At 43.5% G+C, this 21,058-nt stretch overlaps 1 protein-coding gene across 1 annotated transcript in view; it reads right to left on the minus strand.

The window, feature by feature from the left end:
- LOC107297182 (E3 ubiquitin-protein ligase LNX-like) overlaps positions 1–21,058 on the minus strand; it is a gene marked incomplete at its 3' end in the record, with an annotated part of 90,595 nt that overhangs the window by 21,578 nt on the left and 47,959 nt on the right. Inside the window, exon 3 of the mRNA XM_029286244.1 lies at positions 2,531–2,772. Coding sequence (XP_029142077.1) covers positions 2,531–2,772 — 242 coding nt within the window. The remainder of the gene's footprint in view (positions 1–2,530; positions 2,773–21,058) is intronic.

A 21,058-nucleotide genomic window follows, 5' to 3' on the forward strand; every position in this document is an offset into this window, starting at 1 on the left:
ATCAGATGTGCACCTCAAGAAAGTTAGAATGCAGATCTGGTTTGCATTTTGTACTTCTCCAAATTTTGGAAGGCAGTTCTTAGCTCAGAGAAACAACAACATTCAAATAAAAAATGTGAACTTCAACTGTTAGTGGCATTTGGAATGAACTTTCAATTTGTCCAGTCTTTTGTATAGGCAACAAATCAACTTGGAAGAGGGTGTGACCTCTTAGAGCATGATTTTGAAGACCCATGGGGACTATTAACAAAAGGAGAGGCTGCCAAGTGATTTATCTATTTCTTATATTGTTATATTTAAATCCCACCATGTCTTCAAAGGTTTGTAGGGGTTTTCCTTTATTTTATTCTCAAAACAGCCTTGGAAAATGATTAGGGCTAAGAGAAAGTGTAACCAACCCAAAATCACTCAGTGAATTCCCTCAGATGAGGGAATTGAATCTGAGTTTACCCTGTCCAACTTCTTAAACCATCACACCATATTGCTTCATACAGTATATATATATATATAAGAACAGTATATATAGTATATATATATAAGCCTATCAACCAACTTTAGGCTGTGTAGAAAATGGGAAAGAATGATGTAGTGGTACGTGATTAGGCTTAAATAAATTAAGAATGTATTTTATATTGTTAGATGTCAGATAGAAAGCATATACCGTAGGCGTAGAGCAAACAGAGAAGAGGGCATCGTACAATTAAATGCAAATTTCTTTGTAATGTCTGAAAGATAAGAGGAGACCTATTCTTTCAAAGTTTCAAAGGTAGTTTTAATGCTAGAGTCCATTTGGTGTGCAGCCTAGGACCATAACTGAGCCCAAAATTTCCGTTGTTAAGTGAGACATTTCTTAAGTGAGTTTTGCCTCGTTTTATGAACCTTTCTTGCCACAGTTGTTAAATGAATCACTGCCGTTGTTAAGTTAGTAACATGGTTGTTAAGTGAACCTGGCTTTCCCACTGGCTTTGCTTGTCAGATGGTCACAAAAGGGGATCGCATGATCCCAGGGCACTGTGACCGTCATAAAAATGAGTCAATTGCCAAATGTCTGAATTTTGATCACAATGATCATGGGGATGCTGCAACGGTCGTAAGTGTGAAAAATGGTCATAAGCAGTGCTTTTTTTCTAAAAAAAAAAAAAAAAAGTGCCGGAACTCACACACGTCATACAACCCGCCTTGCGTACCCTACAAGGTTCCATCCAAAAAAGGTGCCGGAACTCCATTCTGGGCGTTCTATGAGAAAAAAAGCCCTGGTCATAAGACACTTTTTTCAGGGCCGTTGTAACTTTGAACGGTCACTAAATGAACTATTGTAAGTCAAGGACTACCTGTTAAGGCACCAGACTAGAAATCAGGGGACTGAGTTCTACTCCCATCTTAGGCATGAAGCCAGCTGAGTTTATCTGAGCCAGTTACTTGCTCTCAGCTCTAGGAAGAAGGTAGAGACCTGGTGTAGGCAACCTTGACTCTTTTATGACTCATGGACTTCAACTCCCAGAATTCCTGAGCCAGCATGGCTCAGCTTGGAAACCTCTCCCTTTCCCCTCAGCATGGCTGGCTCAGGAATTCTGGGAGTTGAAGTCCACCAGTCATAAAAGAGCCAAGGATTGTATAGACAATCCTCCCTTCACACTGGCGATTGGGATGGTCTTAAAACGCAACATCAAGTGACTGCATTGACTTACGGTGGCCGTTGCAGCCATCCCAGTTGCCGTCCTTAGATGAATCCTACAGTCGCCACGCCCTGTTGTCACGTAACTGCCATTTGTGACTTCTTGCTGCCTTCCCCAACAAGCAATTGACTTTGTTTGTCGGAAGCTGTCAAGGAAGGGTGCAAATGGCAGTCATGTGACCACAAGATACCACAACCCATTGTAATTGTGAGCCAGTTGCCCAGTACTTGGATCGTGATTACTTGACCATGGGTAAGCTGTGATGGCCACAACTAAGAAGGAACAATTGTTAAATCCCCCTTGCTCAGTGCCACTGTGATTCTGAATGATCACGGAATGACTGGTCATTCAGCAAGGATATCTGTAAACGCTAACCATTTCTGACAATTTTGCCAAGAAAAAGATCTCCGAGATCTTTTCCAATTCTCTTATTCTCTTCTCTATATAAGGGTTTGCTTCAGAAAGTTGCTAGAAATCAGAATTGACTTAAAAGCACACACAAACGCCCCCCCCCCTTTCCTGGATCCTGTTTCATATATAAAATAATATAATGCATTTATAGACTTAAACATTCTCCACCTAATTAAATCAGAAGTCATTTTCATTACATGGATATAAGGATTTGATCCCGAATCATTTTTCTTCATGGAATAATTACTTCCCTCTCTTGGGTTTTTTTAAAGTTTTAAATTCGTTTCTTTATTTTGGCTTATAGCTGCATTTTGCACATTTATAATGCACCGTGTTGCATATAAATAGTGCAAAATGTTTCCTGGCTTACTGATTTAAGCGAAATGCGGCCATTTAGAAACAGGCTTGCTGTATCCGAGATGCTTCCCCGCTGGGGTTCTTACTTCTAGATTGCTGGCTTATATAAAGACGGGTGGGGTTGGTTCCTGGTGAGTTGTCCTCAAAATTGGCATTGAAGGCAGGGTTAATTAGCCCTGGTTCATCTGTCATTAAGGCAATTGTGGCGGCAGCAGAGAACTCAGATCCAAGGGCAGGCACTGTTAAAGCAGCATTCAAATCAGCAGATCCAGCTGGCAAAGTTCTCTTTCTCTCCTTGGTGAATCCATAGTGAGAAGCCCCTTTGCACCTAAGGAAAATTAAAGACGACAGAACTTAAACAAAGCAAAAACTGCTCAGACGAACGGAGACAGGTAACTTCGTTCAGAAAGTCAAAATTTGGGGTGGGGGAAAAAAAATGAGACTGAACTAGTTCCCCATTTTTAGTTTCCTGCACCGTGCCCAAATGAAGAAGCATTGAGAAGTTTAGCGGATTACACACTTCTGTTCCCTGCGTGGTTTTGCATTGAAGAGGCGGTAGTATTAAACAAGTACTTCTTTATTGGAAAGTCAGAACGGGAACTAACAATGATGGCTCCGCCCCTATTTATACATTCAGCTTTGGGCGGTGTCAAGCCAATGAATGCAACGTATTCTCCCGCTCAAATGCATACTAATCATCCCTGTAGACAGCAAGTCTGGCTAGCAGGCCCCGTGGTCTGCTAACGCAGGGCTTTTCAACCTTTTCACCCATTGTACCACTTTTAGGATATGGCAACATCCGATTACACCAGTCGTCTAGCAAGGGGTCAAAAACATGATGAACAAAAAAAAAAAAAAAGGAAAAAAGTGATGAAGTACAGGTAGTCCTCGACTTACAACAGTTCGCTTAGTGACTGTTCGAAGTTACAATGGCACTGAAAAAACTGCCCCCCAAGCCACAGCTGAGCAAGACACCTGCCTGCCCACCCGGTGGCGCTCTTCCTCCTGTCCGAGGTTTTCATTGTTGTGAGCATTTGTTGAGGATTGGCAGTGGGGGTGGAGTGGGGGGTGTTTGGTTTTTATTCCCCCCGTCTGCTGGGTGGTTGCAGCAGGTTTTGGTCACTTCACATGACCCTGGGACGCTGTGACCGTCATAAATATGAATCAGTTGCCAAGCATCTGAATGTAAATCACAAGACCCTGGAGAGGCTGCAACATTCCAGCTGATCCGCGCTTCTTCTGGGCTCAGCAGAAGCGCCAGGATCAGCGCCGAGCTCCAGCTGGAGCCTGGCGCTGATCCTGGCGCTTCTGCTGAGCCCTGACAGCCCTGCAGCTCCAGCCATCTCTGGCTCAGGCTTGTGCGGTGCTGCCACCGGTTCAGCTCATTCCCCTCACCCGCTACCACTTTTCTAGGATGGTCGCGTACCACCTGCCAGGTGCCAATGTACCACAGGTGGTACCCGTACCACTGGTTGAAAAGCCCTGTGCTAACGGTCCCTGCACAGATCTCTGCAAACTGTTCCATAAGTTTTACTCAATACATTATAACACAGATCTACTTTTATCCAACTGTGAATACAAACGAAGTAGAGAGAGGTCACAGAGAGAGAGAATAGAATTGCAAAACAAATATACGAAGGAAGAAAGAACGAATGGGTCAAGAAGAAAAGGAAGGGACTAAAAAAGGGTGAGGTGGAATGGAGTTGCCAAGATCTTGGAAAAAGGGAGAGGTGAGAAGTTTAAAGAACAAAAAGCAGCTTGTGGAGAAACAGTGCATGAGTGTAGCGGAAGCCATGATAATTTGCAAGGGAGGGAAAATATGAAGAACAGGAAATGATGGTATAAATTAAATTCTAGTCACATTTCTTTTCTTTTTCTCTTATCTCCCTCCCTTTGTTTATTTTTCTTTCTTTCTTTTTTCACTCTTTTCTCCCGCACTTTGAGTAAGGGTTGACTCTGAAAGGGAGTTGTGTGATGGACAGGCAAGTATGTTATTATAACCAGCAAAGCTTGAGGGCAGGACATCTTTTCCTAGGCTTTAGCGGGAGTGGAAGAACAGGGAAAGATCCATCCCGTAAGGAGGGATTACATGATTAATTCACACCGAAAGCCTCCTTCTGCTAAAGAGATCGATTCGGGGAACACAGGCCTGTTTGTAGCTGTAGTTTCACTGGATCGGAAACAGCTAGCCTGGCAGGTGACTGATCCAAACAAAGGAGAGGGTTATAATCAGTGTTTTGTCTCTGGCTAATGAAAGAGGGGCAATGTGTGGCAAGAAGGCTTGATTGCGTCAGCTGATGTTTGAGGGAAGAATAAAGCCACTCATACTGGGGGTCTCCCAGTCCCCCACCATAACAAACAGGGACTGTCATAGCAGCCGTGACTTCACCAGGAGCCTGACAGCTGCCCGTCAGATTTGGGATTCCCATTGTTTTTCCAAAAGACCGTTCCACAAACAATTGGAAATAAACCTGTTTGCTTTGCAGAATTAGAATGCAGATTTAGTCTAGCTAACAAAGGACCCTTCCCCCCCCCCAAAAAAAATCAAAGGCTTATTTTTATGTTTCTTATTTCTTTCAACTTTTCAAATCACTTTTCAGCTCTGTTCTTCGTGAGGCTTCTATGTCTATTCTATTTTTATGTTTCTTATTTCTTTCAACTTTTCAAATCACTTTTCAGCTCTGTTCTTCGTGAGGCTTCTATGTCTATTAGAAGCGGTAAAAATATACACAGTCATTATTGCTCACCCAAATTCTCCTTTCCCCGACAGATTCTTAGATCCTGGATCCAATTTTAGGGCAGTGGTTTGCCCACTTACTCATTAATATCTTCAACTTTCAGTATAAGTATTCTTGGGATGTACGCCAGGTAGATATTTAAGCAACAAGTGCACAGAAGCAGAAGATAATAAGATAATCTACTAGACAGAAACCACCTGCAAAAAAAAATTGTCTTGCAGGCAAGGCGAATATCTGATGGGCTTCCTGTTGTGATCTCAAGGATCTGCAAAGTTGATCAGGAAGTTCAGAGATGCTAACTGGCCCTCAAGCTTGAAGGGAGTTTAAAACACTAGCAATTTGTAACTGGACCCCCCAAATAAACCGATTGCCACTAAATATATTTAATAAAAGAGTTTCCACGGAAAGGTCCTAGTCAACATGCTAATAGCGTTGTTTGGAACTCTGCAACGTTTTTAATCAATATTCAACATTAGCAGGGCAGATAGAGAACAGCATTTGAGAGAAATAAATTTGTTGCAGAGTTATCTCTATAGATCAGGGGTCTTCTAACTTGGCCCTTTTATGCATTGAGTCTATGGAGTATGGCAGTATTCTTTCTATCTTTATGGATTTCCATGTTATTTTTCAGAAGGTAACTTACTAGTTAAAGAACTGGTACATGAGATATATATATATTTTGCAACAGATTACTAAGAAGGAAAATAAAATGAAGACATATATACTGAGGTGTGGCTGCTTATGGCAATAACGTTTCCACAATTATGATGCAGGATAGGAAATGGGAGATATTAAAACGATTGTTCTTAAAACATAACAGCTTTCTTTCCAGGATTAATGGCCAGTATAATCTGATGGCTCTTAATATCATGCATATTTGAACCTGAAATTGGGCTATTAGATAATCCCTGAGGTGGGGTGGGGACTAGAATGCTAAATGATTTACTTTGCAATCCAGAGCGATGGTGCTACTAAGTCTACACTTTTTGTAGGAAGGTCTATTTTAGCCAATTTATCCACCCAGCAGAAGAAATAGAACTTGGAAGTATTCCATATGATAGAACAAGAGTTTCAAAAGCAATTTTTACTGCAGGAAGGAGAGACAGAAACTATTCAAAAGGTCAAAAGTGCCCAAGGCCTCTGGGTTGTCAGTATGGATGTTGCAACAGCTACAATCCTATACTTAATTGTGTTACTATCCACCAACCTGGACTGCTCTTTAGAAGGCCAGATCCTGAAGTTGAAACTCAAGTACTTTGGCCACCTAATGAGAAGGAAGGACTCCCTGGAGAAGAGCCTAATGCTGGGAAAGATGGAGGGCAATAGAAGAAGGGGACAACAGAGAATGAGGTGGCTGGCTGGAGACACTGAAGCAGTAGGCGTGAGCTTAAATGGACTCCAGAAGATGGTAGAGGACAGAAAGGCCTGGAGGAACGTTGTCCATGGGGTCGCAATGGGTTGGACACGACTTCGCAACTAACAACAACAATCCACCAACCCACCAACCATTGACAAAGTCTGTCCATAATGCACAAGGGGCTTCCCCATTGACTTTGCTTGTCAGAAAGTCACAAAAGGGATCACATGACCCCGGGACACTGCGACTGTCATGAATATGAGTCAGCCATCAACTGTCTGTATTGTGATCACGTGACCATGGGGATGCTGCAACCGTTGTAAGTGTGACAAACAGTCATAAGTCACTTTTTCCAGTGATGTTGTAACTCTGAATGGTCAATAAATGAATTGTTGTAAGTTGAGGACAACCTGTACATAAACTTTGGGCCCCATGTGCCTGCTGTTTCTTCTCCAGTGCATATGTAAAGTCAGAGGCATTTGTTTCTATATTTAAAAATAAATCATTATGTCTGAACCCAGAGCAACAGAATTGGCTTCTTTCCTTGAACCACAGTTCAAATTAACTTACTCCACAATTCAGAGGTAAAGATAAACCATTTTAATTTCTTGGAGAAGAGAGGAGAAGAAAGTGAGTAGCACTTGAGCCCAAGGTCAATAATTTTATTCCCTGACTTAGTGTCACTAGCACCATTATACTATCAGAACTATTTTGCAACTACAATAGTAATTATACTCAAGGCAACCAAATATGGCCACTAGATGGCTGCAACGAGATACATACGCTGTGAACTCTGTGTCCACCTTGTGGTCATCTAAAGTTTTGCAGTCTGGATCTAGGACCGGGCCACACAAACAAACAAAGCCCCATCCACAAGATGCAGGCAGCACACAAAACCACGCACCCTCCAGTCCGCCGAAAAACCTCTCTTCACGGAACCGGTCCCTGGTGCCCAAAAGGTTGGGGACCTTTGCTTTAAGGAATCTTGTCATAAAAGTTAATGGGTTTCTCAAAGCAGAAGCCCTGAAAAAGGGGAGCACAGAGCTGTTGTTGTTAAAGTTGTTGTTAAAGTTGAATAACGTCTGGAGAACTTTCTCCCAATCCTTTTTTAAAGAACGCCCAGCCCTGTTAGAAAAACTATACTCTTTCCTTCCAGATTCCCACTGCCTTTCTGGGCAAAGTTGTGGTAGCCACATAAGCTTTAAATTCTCCTTAGTACTCCTGGGGTGGGTATTGTTAACCGGACCTAACAGCTTAAAATGCTGTAGTTTTGGCCCTGAGGAATTTTAGAGGTGAGACTCCAGATTCCATTGATATTCTGGCTTTGCTCCCTTGGGAAGACTGAGATAGCCTGAGGCCGATGACCGAAAACAATTGAACACTGTCTTAACACCTCTGCATTTGAGAACATGGTGTTAACAGCCTCCCAGAAGTCTGGGTTTACTGACATTTACCTCTGACCTTTGTGACCTTAAAAGCCTCAGACCTTAATCACCCCACTGGCTCTTTTTGGTAGACCCATTACAATGGACAGCACATCCCCATGACACACCAGCCGTAAATAATCTCCACTCCACATTGAATTCTGCCAGGGGTTTGTTAAAAATTTTAAAAGAGCTCAGTCAACTGCCCACAGTGACTGGTGTGAAGGAAGCGAGATGGATGGAAAGGAAGATTGGCAAGGAAGATTTCTAATTAAAACATAAAAAGGGTCGGTTAAGGCAGACAGTGATTCTTTTTGACCCGTTCATTTCACAGACTGACCTTTCACGAGGTAAAAAAAAAAATCTTTCTAAGGAAAATGAACGGCAGGGTGAGCCTATAACCCTGACACTGTGGGGTAGGCTTGGAAGTCACTTCCCCATCTCAGTTATTTTTGGTTTTCAGCGCTGAGTTTTCTGGGCCTCGCTTCCAGCCTATTGTACACCTTAAAACAGTAGACTTCTGTTCCTAAGGACTTGAGAATACATCATAAATCGATTCAAGGTGCTCCATCTTGTTGCATCTTATGGAGTCTACTCCATAAGTAGACTCAAGTGCTCCATCACTGGAGGCTTCCAAGAAGAGTCTGGACAGCCACTTGTCTGGAATGGTATAGGACAGGGATGTCAAACTGCCAGCCCGCAGGCCAGATGCCTTATGCCGAAACTGCGTCCACCCCAATGCCTCAAAGTTCTTTTGAAGAGTTTCATCTATCAAAACCATGACATCTAAATTTTGATCATGTGACCATGGGGATGCTGCAACAGTTGCAAATGTGAAAAACGGTTGTAAGTCATTTTCCTCAGTGCCGTCGTAACTTTGAATGGTCACTAAATGAGCTGTTGTAAGTCGAGAATTACCTGTACTGTATTATGTGACTATGCATATGGGGATGGTAGTAAGTCTTCACATAGGCTTACATACCTTCTTACTCTGTGATCGTACCAGAATTACCAAAACACACAAACCTAACGGTAATTTTCAGCAGTGGCCAATCCTCAAGATAAGAAATCCAAAATCTGTTTTTCTTCAGAGGGCTAAGATTCTTGTGTCCTATTTTCAAACTTTATAGATCTTTATTCAGTTCCAATATTTCCTGTGTAGTTGTGAGGCATATACATTTTAAGACATTGGCTGGCTTCCTTGGTGACTTTATTGAGCGAAGTAAAAAAGAAAGATTAAAAAACAGGGACAGAATCAGTACCAAAAAAATGCTCCTTCTTTAATGTTTTTGAAATGTCTTGCAGGCTCAAGTATTTATCATTGTTTATTTGAAAAGCTTCACAGGCGAACAAAGCTATTTAGAAAATCAGCAATTGATCCAAAGGTGCTTTTTCCAAAGGCAACTCCACTTTCTTGTTTTTCCTTCAAGACATTTCGCTTCTCATCCAAGAAGCTTATTCAGTTCTGACTGAATGGTGGGGAATGGAAGGATTTATATTCCTTACAGTCATCTGATTGTTAGCACTCTTTCTGGGAGTCGTTGAGGCCACTTGGAGGTTTATCTGTGCCCTTGAGTAGTGCAAATGGGTGTGGAGCCTTCCTGGAACTGCTGAAAGGACTGTGTTGTAGACAGGAGATAGATGGTGTTCGTATCCTTCCCCATCTATTGAGAGAGGGCTGTTCAGTCTTAATATAGATGGCCTCTTTGACCCCTCGTTCAATCCAGTGGTCCTCTCTGGCCAGCATGTGGACTTTACTGTCTTCAGAAGAGTGACCTTTGTCTTTCAAATGCAGATGGACTGCTGAATCTTGCCCTGATGGGTTTGTTCTCCTATGTCAGTGATGGCGAATCTTTTAGAGCCCGAGTGCCCAAACTGCAACCCAAAACCCACTTATTTATCGCCGAGTGCCAGGTGGGCGTGGCCCACTGGGTGGGCATGGCTGTGGTCATGGCAGACTGGGTGGGAGTGGCCAAGGTGGGCGTGGTCACCTCAATGTTGCTTGTGGGGAGGGATGCCTGTGGGGGCCGGGCAGGGTTGGGGGAGATTCAGGGGGTCACTGGCAGGTGGGACGGTGGGCAGGAGGCTCGTCCTTCGGGGTCAGGCGAGGCAAGGCGAGGCAGGGCAGGGCAGGGGTGCCATTGCCACGGGGTGAGGCGGGGCAAGGCAAGGCAGGGGCCGGGGCAGCTGCTGCCTGACACCATTGGTCCCCGCACGTAGAGGCCAGCGAGTGCATGGGGGCCGACAGTGTCCGTCAGCAGCCACAGCCTGCCAGCCCCTCAATGGGCACATTCTGGGGCTCCGCAGCCCACCACCAGCAGTTCAGAGAAGCCACCTCTGAGCTGGACGGCCAGCCAACAGCTGAGGAGGCGATGCAGTGGGTCATGCCCAGGAAAAGGAGAGCATGCAAGGCCAGGAGGGATGGGATGGGGGGGAGGAAAACAAGCCATGCTGGGATGCATCCGGCCACGTGGGAGCTCAGCGAGTTAGCGGGTGGCTGGTTGAAGAGGGATGGTTGCCATTTCCAGGGCATGGTGCACGTGCCCACAGAGAGGGCTCTGAGTGCTGCCTCTGGCACGCATGCCAAAGGTTCGCCACCACTATCCTATGTTGTGCCATGTGTTTGTGAAGTGGCTGTTTTGTTTCTCCAATGTACAGATCTGTACATGTCTCACTATAAAATTACCAGATTGCCTATCCTTAATTTAAGCCTTGTTTGGAATATCACATTGCTCAGTTTGTGTCTGGCTGTTTTATTCTTGGGGCGGACACAAACTGAGCAATGTGATATTCCAAACAAGGCTTAAATTAGGGATAGGCAATCTTGTAATGCTAAATGTTTCTGGATTCCAACTTCCATTATGCATAATGGCAGTGGATTGTGCAAGGAATAATCCAAAACATCTGGGAACATCAGGTTGATTATACATAGGATATGTTTTTGAGGCTCACAATATACCAACTTCCATCAATTACTATTCCATTTATGGGTGCAGGCCAATTCTTGACAGTATTTGTTGATTTTGATGGGATTTTGATTCTTTCTTTGCACACCACGTACATCAAGCAGTGGGTGCATTGAAGAATGTTCAAAATAAATCCAGCTTGTGTTTTGTAAATAATGCTGTAAATTTACATCAATACAGATGGTTAATCCTTACAAAATGATCAGTGTTTACATAGTACACAAAGATTACACTACAAAAGACTATTCCTTGTAATGTCTCAATTAAGCAAGCTTCTTTTGAGAAACTTAGATATTCTTTTAGGGGGAAAAAACATGTCTCTGTTCTTATGTGAGCCAACAAAAAGGCAGAGAACAAAATCCTTAAACAACAAGAAGGAGACGCAACCATGGGACAAAGATGTTTCAATCGGGACTGTCAATCAGTAGAAGAAGAAAAAGAGAAAGAAATAAAGAGAATGAGAGATCCTTTTAAGAAAAGTAGAAATCACAGGAATGTTTAAAACTGCTATAAGATATCGCTTTTAGGAACAATTCTGGAAGAAAGCTAATAGGGGTAAATGAAATTAAAAGAAAATAAAAGACTTGGGACAAGACTCTGCAGACCGAAAAATAGAAAAAGAACAAATAAAGATGGACCAACGGAAGAGATGAATCCTAGTGAGACAAGATCACAAAGAACAACAATTCTTTTACAATCGTCCCAAAGATGCTTTTTTCAAGAGACAACTGGACTTTCTTGTTTTTCTTTGAAGCTGTTTCGCTTCTCATCAAAGAAGCTTCTTCAGCTCTGACTGGATGGTGGGGAATGGAAGGATTTATACTCCTTGCAGACAGCTGGTCATTTGCGTTCTTTTAGAGCAGGGGTGTCAAACTCAATTTCATTGAGGGCCGCATCAGCATTGCGGTTGCCCTCAGGGGGCCGGGTGGGTGTGGCCAGGGTGGGTGCAGCCTACTGGGTGGGCGTGGACAGAGTGGGTGTGGTGTATTGGGTGGGCGTGGCCAGCTCTACATCGTTCGCGTCAAGGGGGCCTGTGGGGGCCTGGGCAGGAATGGGACAGATCTGAGGGTCTCTGGCAGAAGGGGGTGGGATGGGGGCAAGTGCCAAGGCATGGTCCACTGGAGGAGCCTCACTGTTCCTCTCAGGCCATGTGGGGGGGGGCTTGATGGTGGTGCGGGCTGCCCAGAGCCCTGGGCAGCAGAGGTCAAATGCCCAGCCTGGCCATTGAGCACCCGTGGCACCAAGCCCAGCCCCACTTCCTCAAGGCTGCTGCTCAAGGTTCTCCTGGTTCCTCACTGTTTCCAGACGGCCTTGTGGAGCTAAGACTGAATGCGTTTCAGCATAGATGGTCACCACAAAATTGTACATTGGCTCCCGGCCAACCTGGGCCAGGGCCAAGGCAGCGGGGACTGTTCCCTCACTGTTTCCAGGATGGCTTCGCGGGCCACATGAAACCACTTCGCGGGCCGCATCCGGCCCCCAGGCCTTGTGTTTGAGATGTCGGTTTTAGAGAGTCGTTGAGGCCACTTGGAGGTTTACCTGTGTCCTCAGGGTCACCTGAGTGGTGCAAATGGGTGTGGAGCCTTCTTTTGCATCACTCAGGTGACCCTGAGGACACAGATAAAAACCTCCAAGTGGCCTCAACGACTCTCTAAAAGAGTGCAAATGACCAGCTGTCGCAAAGGAGTATAAATCCTTCCATTCCCCACCAGCCAGTCAGAGCTGGATGAGAAGCGAAACGTCTTCAAAGAAAAACAAGAAAGTCTAGTTGCCTCGTGAAAAAAGCACCTTTGGGACCAACCATGACCTGGATGACTGAGACTCTCCACAGACATTCTTTTACAATAAAAATCAGAAAGTTAAAAGGTCTTTCCAGAGGTAATGTACGGTAGTGAAAACTGGACTTTTGAGGAGTGATGCTTTCAAATTATTTATGGATTTGAAAACAGTTACTGAAAATATAGTGGGCTGAAAGAACCACCAATCCATCAAGCCTGAAATAAATAAAAGTCTGATTGCTCCCTTGGGGTGATGATTAGCAAGCAGGAGGTATTAACATCCTTTCGGCTTGTGATATAAGCAGATGATGGACTAGAAAAAATGAGTATTCTTGGCAAGAGTGAGGGAAGCAGAGAAAGCAAAAGTAAAAAAAAAAGAGAGGAAATATAACAGATAAGGTGGCTAGATAGAATCAAAGAAAATACAGAAATATCCTTGAAAAAAAAAAGTAAATTATTGCTGGACACAGGTCAAGCAAGCACATAATTGTCCTTGCATTTCTTCTGTCCTTTGTGTGACTTAATGACGCCCAGAAACTCAAAGTAATACAATCCCAGAATTATCTGGGATGTGGACAAGATGGTTCAACCATTTTGAGCCCCTAGATATCCCTCTAATTTAACTATTATTTTGCAAGCAACATTTTGAAACTGCCAGACATTGTTCAAAGTCAACAAGTAAAAATAACAACAACAACACAAAAGAGTTCCTTTTTTGGTTTCATCTTTTCTTCTTCTTCAACAAAATAAATAAACAAATGTCGTACCCACAGTTGTGAGGTAAACAAGGACCTATGAAGCATAACCGATGTTTATAAACTATTCTGAAGCGGTAAAATTCGATGTGTATGCTATTTTGGCTTTCCTGGCCTTCCACATCAAGAGACAAACCGAGCAGTCTATTTCCATCGAACAGATCATCCTCACGGTTGTCTGTCTGCAAAATGCCTCTGGGGTTCAGTGACATGGTGGGATGCAAAGAGCCACCCTAGAGAAAAGATTGTTAATTGCTTGTCAACAGATATTTACGGAGCAGCTGAAACATTTGAAGAGATAGGAGCTGCTGGAGGGGAATGACGCTCCCATAGCTGGCATTTATTGAAACCAAAAATATCAGCAAGAGACCTCTTCGGATATTTCAAAGAGGATGTTGCAGATGAATTGTAATGAAGAAACTTGATAACCATAAAGGAGCCAGCGTAGTATTGTCTTGGGGAAAGCGAGAATGCATTCCTGAAGGGTCTGGTCCGAATTATAGTTTGCAACTCTTAAACAATGCCTAACTTAACACAGACCTGCTTCTGTAAGTATTTTTTCAGGGGTCAGATCATTTCTTTCTATTTAGCAGTGAATTCCTGTGGCAAATGGTATGGGAGGTGACCGGCATGCAGAATCAGAGTGAACATCACTCATATGTGTGATGTGAACATCACTGCATATGTGCATCAGGCAAAGGGAAATAAACCCCCTTTCAGTTGTTGTTTGCAGAACGAGAAACTGGAGATGTTAGTTGGAGGCAGTGGTGGGATTCAAATATGTGAACAACCAGTTCTCTGTGTGGATGCCACTTCCGGAAGTCCGTTCTGGGCCTGGGCAACAAAAAATTAGCTACCGGTTCTGCCGAAGTGGTGAGAACTGGCTGAATCCCACCACTGCTTCAGGTGCTTTGGAGAATAGCTTGACTCCCTCTTCTTTGGGGCAGCCCCTGAGATATTGGAACATTGCTATCCTGTCCCCCCTCGTCCTTCTCTTCATTAAACTAGACATATCCAATTCCAGAAATCGTTCCTTATATGTGTTAGCCTCCAGTCCCCTAAGCCTCTTTGTTGCTCTTCTCTGTACTCTTTCTAGAGCAGGGATGTCAAACTCAATTTCATTGAGGGCCGCATCAGCATTGCGGTTGGCCTTGGGGGGGGGGGCGGGTGGGTGTGGCCAGGGTGGTTGCGGCCTACTGGGTGGGCATGGATGGAGTGGGTGTGGCCTATTGGGTGGGCGTGTGAGAACGCCCCTCTGCCTGCCGAAACCTCTCCCATCAAGCCGGATATGTGAAGTAGGTGAGGGCCATTTGCTGGCCACTTCCAGGCGATGGTGCATTTCTTCATTCCTCACAAAGGGTGACACCTCCCCAGAATGCACCCAGGGGGCAGGGCCGACGTGGCAGGGGCTGTTTCCTCGCTGTTTCCAGACGGTCTTGTGGAGCAAATACTGAATGCATTTCAGCATAGATGGCCACCACAAAATTGTACATTGGCTCCTGGCTGACCTGGGCCAGGGCCAAGGCAGCAGGGGCCGTTCCCTCATTGTTTCCAGGATGGCTTCGCAGGCCACATGAAACCACTTCACGGGCCGCATCCGGTCCCCGGGCCTTGTGTTTGACATGTCTGTTCTAGAGTCTCAACATCTTTTTTACATCGTGGTGACCAAAACTGGATGCAGTATTCCAAGTGTGGCCTTACCAAGGCCTTGTAAAGTGGTGTTAACACTTCACGTGATCTTGATTCTATCCCTCTGTTAATGCAGCCCAGCACTGTGTTGGCTTTTTTGGCAGCTGCAGCCCACGGCTGGCTCATATTTAAATGGTCACTGTCACCTGACAGTGCTTGAAAAATAACAGTGGCTCAAAACTCTGCAGTTGCATTCTTTTAGAACAAAAACACGCTGTTTTATTCAGGCCCTAACAATAAAAGGATTGGAAATGACGCTTACTTATGGCTGAAAATGAGTCAGAGGTATAATCAAGGCCATTTTAAGGATGCACTTTCATCAAATCCGTTTTTCAGTTCAGCTTCTTATTTCAAATTCAGAAACTGGTGCATTCAGATTTTGAACGGCCTTCCAAAATGGCAGGTGCTTGAATCTGCTAGAAACAAAGTCCGTGCACATAGACACAGCCTGCAATGTAGCCACTAAACCTATGCAACCTGTTAATTGAAGTTATCACATTCTTGAAGGGGAAAAAGCAAGAATGTACTATAATTTAATCTCTTTGGGGAGGGAAAAAAAGCGAGGGATAAAAGACTCACTGGGGATGGTGTAAGGGTTAAAGCTAAGCAACATTTCAAAATTTAAAAGTGAAACAATCCTCCAAAATATATACACTCTGCTACAAGATGAGGGGGAAAAAGGGACCTTCTCAGCCACGCAGTATATATTTTGTAGATTCATGGCTTCTAACACATGGAAACAGCTGGTACTGGAGAACCCTCCAGTGTGAAGGCTGGAGTTCAAGGCAAGAGAGTTACATGTACGTGACATGGCCAGAACATGTAGCTTTATCTCTTCAACCCCACAGCTGTTGAGAACAGCTGTGCTTTATATGCCTAAAGGGAATACAGTAAGTGATTTTACAAAGTTTTTAGAAATTAAATTTGTAATTATGCAGACCCTGCACATTCAGCCACCAAAGCCTCTGTAATTCAGACAGGGCCCAGCTATAAGCAGCAGAAGATAAGGCAGTCAAAACACATTTGGGCTAAAATTAAGTTGTATCTCATCTATCTGGTAACCGTAACCCAACTATTCTTGTTGTATAGCACAGGATTCTGGGTTATATGACTTAGTTTGCCTAAAGACTCAATTAACAGCAGTAAAATATTTTGGAACAGCAATGCATTTTACTGGAGAAAAATACCTTCTTCTTTAAAAAAAAAAAAAGTGTACATTAAGCCAAATTGCTTATGTATATTTTAGGAGACTTGAATGTGAAGGTTATGTGAATTTCCCACCCAGCTTCAGAAATGGCAAACTCGTGAAATGGAACTAAATAGAAGAAAGAGAGCATGAAGCAAACAACACTGACATACAGGCAGTGCTCAACTTATGACTGTAACTGAGTCCCAAATTTATGTTACTAAGCGAGAAATTTGTTAAGTGAACTTTGCCCCATTTTACGACTTTTCTTGTCACGTTTGATAACTGAATCACTGCAGTTGTTAAATTAGTAACATGATTGTTAAGTGAATCTGGTTTCTCCATTGACTTTGCTTGTCAGAAGATCGCAAAAGGGGAATCACATGACCCCGGGACACTGCAACCGTCATAAATGTGAGTCAGTTATCAAGTATCCAAATATATATATATCACGTGACCATGGGTATTGTGCAATGATTCACTTAACAGTTGTGGCAAAACCCACTCCTTTTTAAACAAGCATTGTATGCACAATAGAAAGGAGGGTGGGGGCTTTGCTCATGTTGCAGCTGCCATCTTGTTTTATTCCCCATGTGGAGGCCCCTATTCACAAACAATCACCGGAATGATGCCCCAACTGTAATGTTTCCTGTTTAACCTTAAATCACACAAACAACTTATCAAAGGACTTGCTTTTTCTCGTGTTCTGAATCACTTGTCAGGATAACGTAAGAAAACATTCCTGTAAGATTCATTTCAAGAAAAAAAAACATGACCAATAGAAATATTTTCCTTGCAAAGGCTAGTATGAGCCTAGAAGATTCTAGAACAGAGGTGTCAAACTCACCGTGTCACATGACGTGTCACGATGTATCATGACTTTTTTCCCCTTGCTGGAGCTGGGGTGGGCACAGCTTCCATGTGACGCATCCGGCCCGTGGGCTGGCAGTTTGACACCCCTGTTGTAGAAGGAGCTAAATGAACTCAACATTGCTCGATCATGCTAACATCTCTTAAATCTTGTGCAAAGTATGATCTCCCCACAAACTGGCACGTATGTGAAAGCATGTGTCCCTTCTGCTTAAATTCCTCTGTGATCGTTCTGATTTCACGTAAGGAAGGGGTCTTACAGGTTATGAAAATAAAATGAAATAAATTTGACTTGGAAATATTTAATCATTATTGGTCCATTTCAAGGCCGAATGAACATTTCGCTCTTGAATCTGGGTAGTTTGCAGATGATTCTTTTCTTTCCCCACCCAAAATAATTGCCTCCTGATTTTGGTTGTTTTTGATATTACATGAGTAGTGTTTACACATACCCATCAGAAACAAACTGAATTGGGATGGAATAACAAATCCTGTTGCTTCTTTTCTGGGTACATAGCAGCCTTAAAGACATCTGGTAAAACTTCATTGACTCTGGAGAGTATCAGAAATATTAGGATATTTCCTGGCAAGCCAGAATCATGTATCTTGGCATGAGGGATAGTCCAAAAGAATCTGGTTGTTTGAAATGAAAAAAAAAATCTTTGAAAAATGCAAAACATATTTTTTTTTACATTTTTTCCACCTAAATTGGACACTCAAATTGTGTCATTCAAATATTAAGCTATTTTCCCTTCCAGCAAAAATGTAAACATATTCAATATGTACAATCTTTAAAAAAAAACATTAGTAACCTTGACAGGAAGATTTTTTTTCCCTGTACACAAGAGACTTAAATAACATATTAGGATGTTCTGGGGAATGTGTGTGAAGATCCAAAGTGCATAGAGGTCCTTTCTTTCTGGACCTTCCGGTATTGAGTAATAAATCTGCAAAAAAGTATTATTTGCCTCACAGCTCTAGACATTCGTGGAGTATCTTAAAAAAGCATTCAGTACTCAGAGAGGGCAACGGTTGGTCTCCTTCTGCTGCTATTTCTTCCTCGGAAACTAAAAACTCAACTACAAAGAAGCAGAATTAAATATAGAGAGTTGGGAAGACCCAGTGGGTTGTCCCTCCAAGTCAAAGAGATACTCACAAATAAAAGCAAATAAATGTGTTCCAGGATAATGTTGTAAGAACCAATCTGGGTCGGTCACCAGGACCACAGGTTTACTCTTCCTAGCTTTCGGATTCGTACTGGAGTCCATCTTCAAGGAACTTCTCTCTACTGGAATATGTGCTTTGAGCTATTCTATGAGTTGTATTTATGTGGTGCCTTCCTATTGGCCAGCAATTGGTTGATGGCCGGCGATTGGTTGTTGTTTCTTGTGCTGCCAAGTCCTCAACTCCTAAGTACCTGATAAACTTGTGGTAATTCAGCACTCCTGTAGACTGTCAAGGGGCACGTTTCCCAGGCTTCAATCATTTCCCTGGCTGTTTTTGTACCTGTTCAGCCAACAATCTTAGTAGCTGTGAAATTGAATGAGTTCAGATCTCCTCATCTGACTGCTCACTTGTGTTCTTGCAATCTGGTGGTTTGCTTCTTCCCTGTCTGTCCTACATAGTCACAGGAACAATCCATTCAGAGGATCCAGTAGATTACATTAGAAGTATCTCCCACCTCCAAATACTACTCACAGAATAGCCCAAAGCGCATATTCCAGTAGAGAGAAGTTCCCTGAAGATGAGCTCCAGCCCGTGTCCAAAGAAGAGTAAACCTCTGGTCCTGGTGACCGACCTAGATTTCCTGACAGTATCTTGCAAAGAGATATTGTCAGGAAATCAGCCAAGCTTTGATCTTCTGAACTATGGGCAGTTGATTGTGAGTTTCTAATTTCACTGGATTTATACACAAGAAATGGGAGACCTATGGCCTTTCAGTTGTTGAACATCAGCAGTCCCAACCAGCAAAGCCAATAGGAAAGATACTAGATGTTCAGCAACATCCAAATTGATCAGTGACTGAAATAAAGACTGCCTACCTATCACAACATCTGGTTGGCCACATCACTCCTTTTCTCCAAAATATAGTATTGCGGCAACGGTTGTAAGTGTGAAAAATGGTCATAAGTCACATTTGTAACTTTGTATGGTCAATAAATGAACTGTTGTAAGTTGAGGACTGCCTGTATTTAATCTTCAGCCCCCTGCTTCAATTCATACTTGCCTGGTATGCTACCACAGGGGTCAATTCATACTTGCCTGGTATGCTACCACAGGGAGGAAGCAAACCACCAGATTGCAAGAACACAAGTGAGCGGTCAGATGCGGAGATCTGAACTCATTCAATTTCACAGCTACTAAGATTGTTGGCTGAACAGGTACAAAAACAGCCAGGGAAATGATTGAAGCCTGGGAAACGTGCCCCTTGTCAGTTAACAGAAGTGCTGATTTACCACCAGTTTATCAGGTACTTAGGAGTTGAGGACTTGGCAGCACAAGAAACAACAACCAATCGCCGGCCATGGACTGGCACCGGGCCGCGGCATGCCAGCAACCAGTCCATGCAAACAAGCGAAGTCCCATCCGCGGGATGCAAGCAGTACATGAAGCCATGCCCCCTCCAGTCCATGGAAAAACCTCTTTCCATGGAACCGGTCCTTGGTGCTCAAAAGACTGGGGGCCTCTGTGCTACCAGTCTCTTCTAAATCTAGATTGACTTGACCACAATCTGCATCTCCCCTTGTCGTTCTGATATTGGATTACTTGCTGAACTTCTGGACATTGCCACTGTCTGGCTATTGCAGTATAGATGAAACAGATTTCTGAGTTTATGACCTGGCTTGGCATTCGGACAAATCAGTTATCAGTAAACACATAGACATAAATCATATTTACCCACCATTCAAAAGAGACAACAAAAAGCTAAGAAGGAAACAAACAACAACAACAACAAAAAACCCCAGAACGTCTCCTCCAGCAGCCAACACCCAGATAAGCAGGGATAACCCCAGACAAACAATCAAGCAGAAAGCAATACCCTAATGAAGGAATCTCCACCCACACTGGCAGAGGAAATCACTGTACAGAAAGAGGGAGCAGATCTCCACATTTATTAGCACTGATGATGTTACTTAGCTGGGTAATGAAACCTTTACAAACACCCAAGCTCAGAGAGCACCAAGGACTCTATCGTTACGCTGCTGTTTTTAACTTCTTGCCAGAATCTTGTCAGGCTGTGAAAATCTGTATGTGTGAAAGAGAATCTAATGTGGCAGACAGATATAAAAATAGAGCCACATTATTCATTAGCAACCCAGCCAGCCATCTTGACTCGGGTCTATCAGCAGCTACAGATTGAACTAGCCTAGTAAAAGGGTACTTGTCAAAATAAAATGCTATTGGCAATTCTGGATCCCCCCCCCCCTGTCTGAGCCTTTTGCTTTGAGACTAAGTCGACACAGTATAGGAAAGATGCATATTTATCTAGATCAACCATTCATATTTTTCTCTTTCTTTCGTCTAGATTTCCTCATGCTTTTAATGAATGGAATCTTAGGGTTATGTACCACAAAATAATTTTATCAAAAGTAATTCTTTGTTAGAATTTCAGTCATTCCTTTCTGTTCTGGCATAGTTTACTGCAAACCATTTGGGCGTAGAGGGTGGAATACCACTGGTGGACATCTGCCCGCCAGGTTTTCAGGCATTCCATCGGCCAAGGACCCGGGGTAGGGGCGGAGGGGTAGCGGTCATTATAAGGGAGAGCCTTTGTCCAAGGGAGACCACTGTGCCTCAGATAGACGGCGTGGAGTCGCTCTTTGTGAAGTGGGGGCAAGGGGTGCAAGTGG

This window comes from Protobothrops mucrosquamatus, unplaced genomic scaffold (genome assembly GCF_001527695.2).
Source record: "Protobothrops mucrosquamatus isolate PMUCROS unplaced genomic scaffold, P.Mucros_1.0 scaffold3169, whole genome shotgun sequence".
In the NCBI taxonomy this organism is placed as follows: Eukaryota; Metazoa; Chordata; class Lepidosauria; order Squamata; family Viperidae; genus Protobothrops; species Protobothrops mucrosquamatus.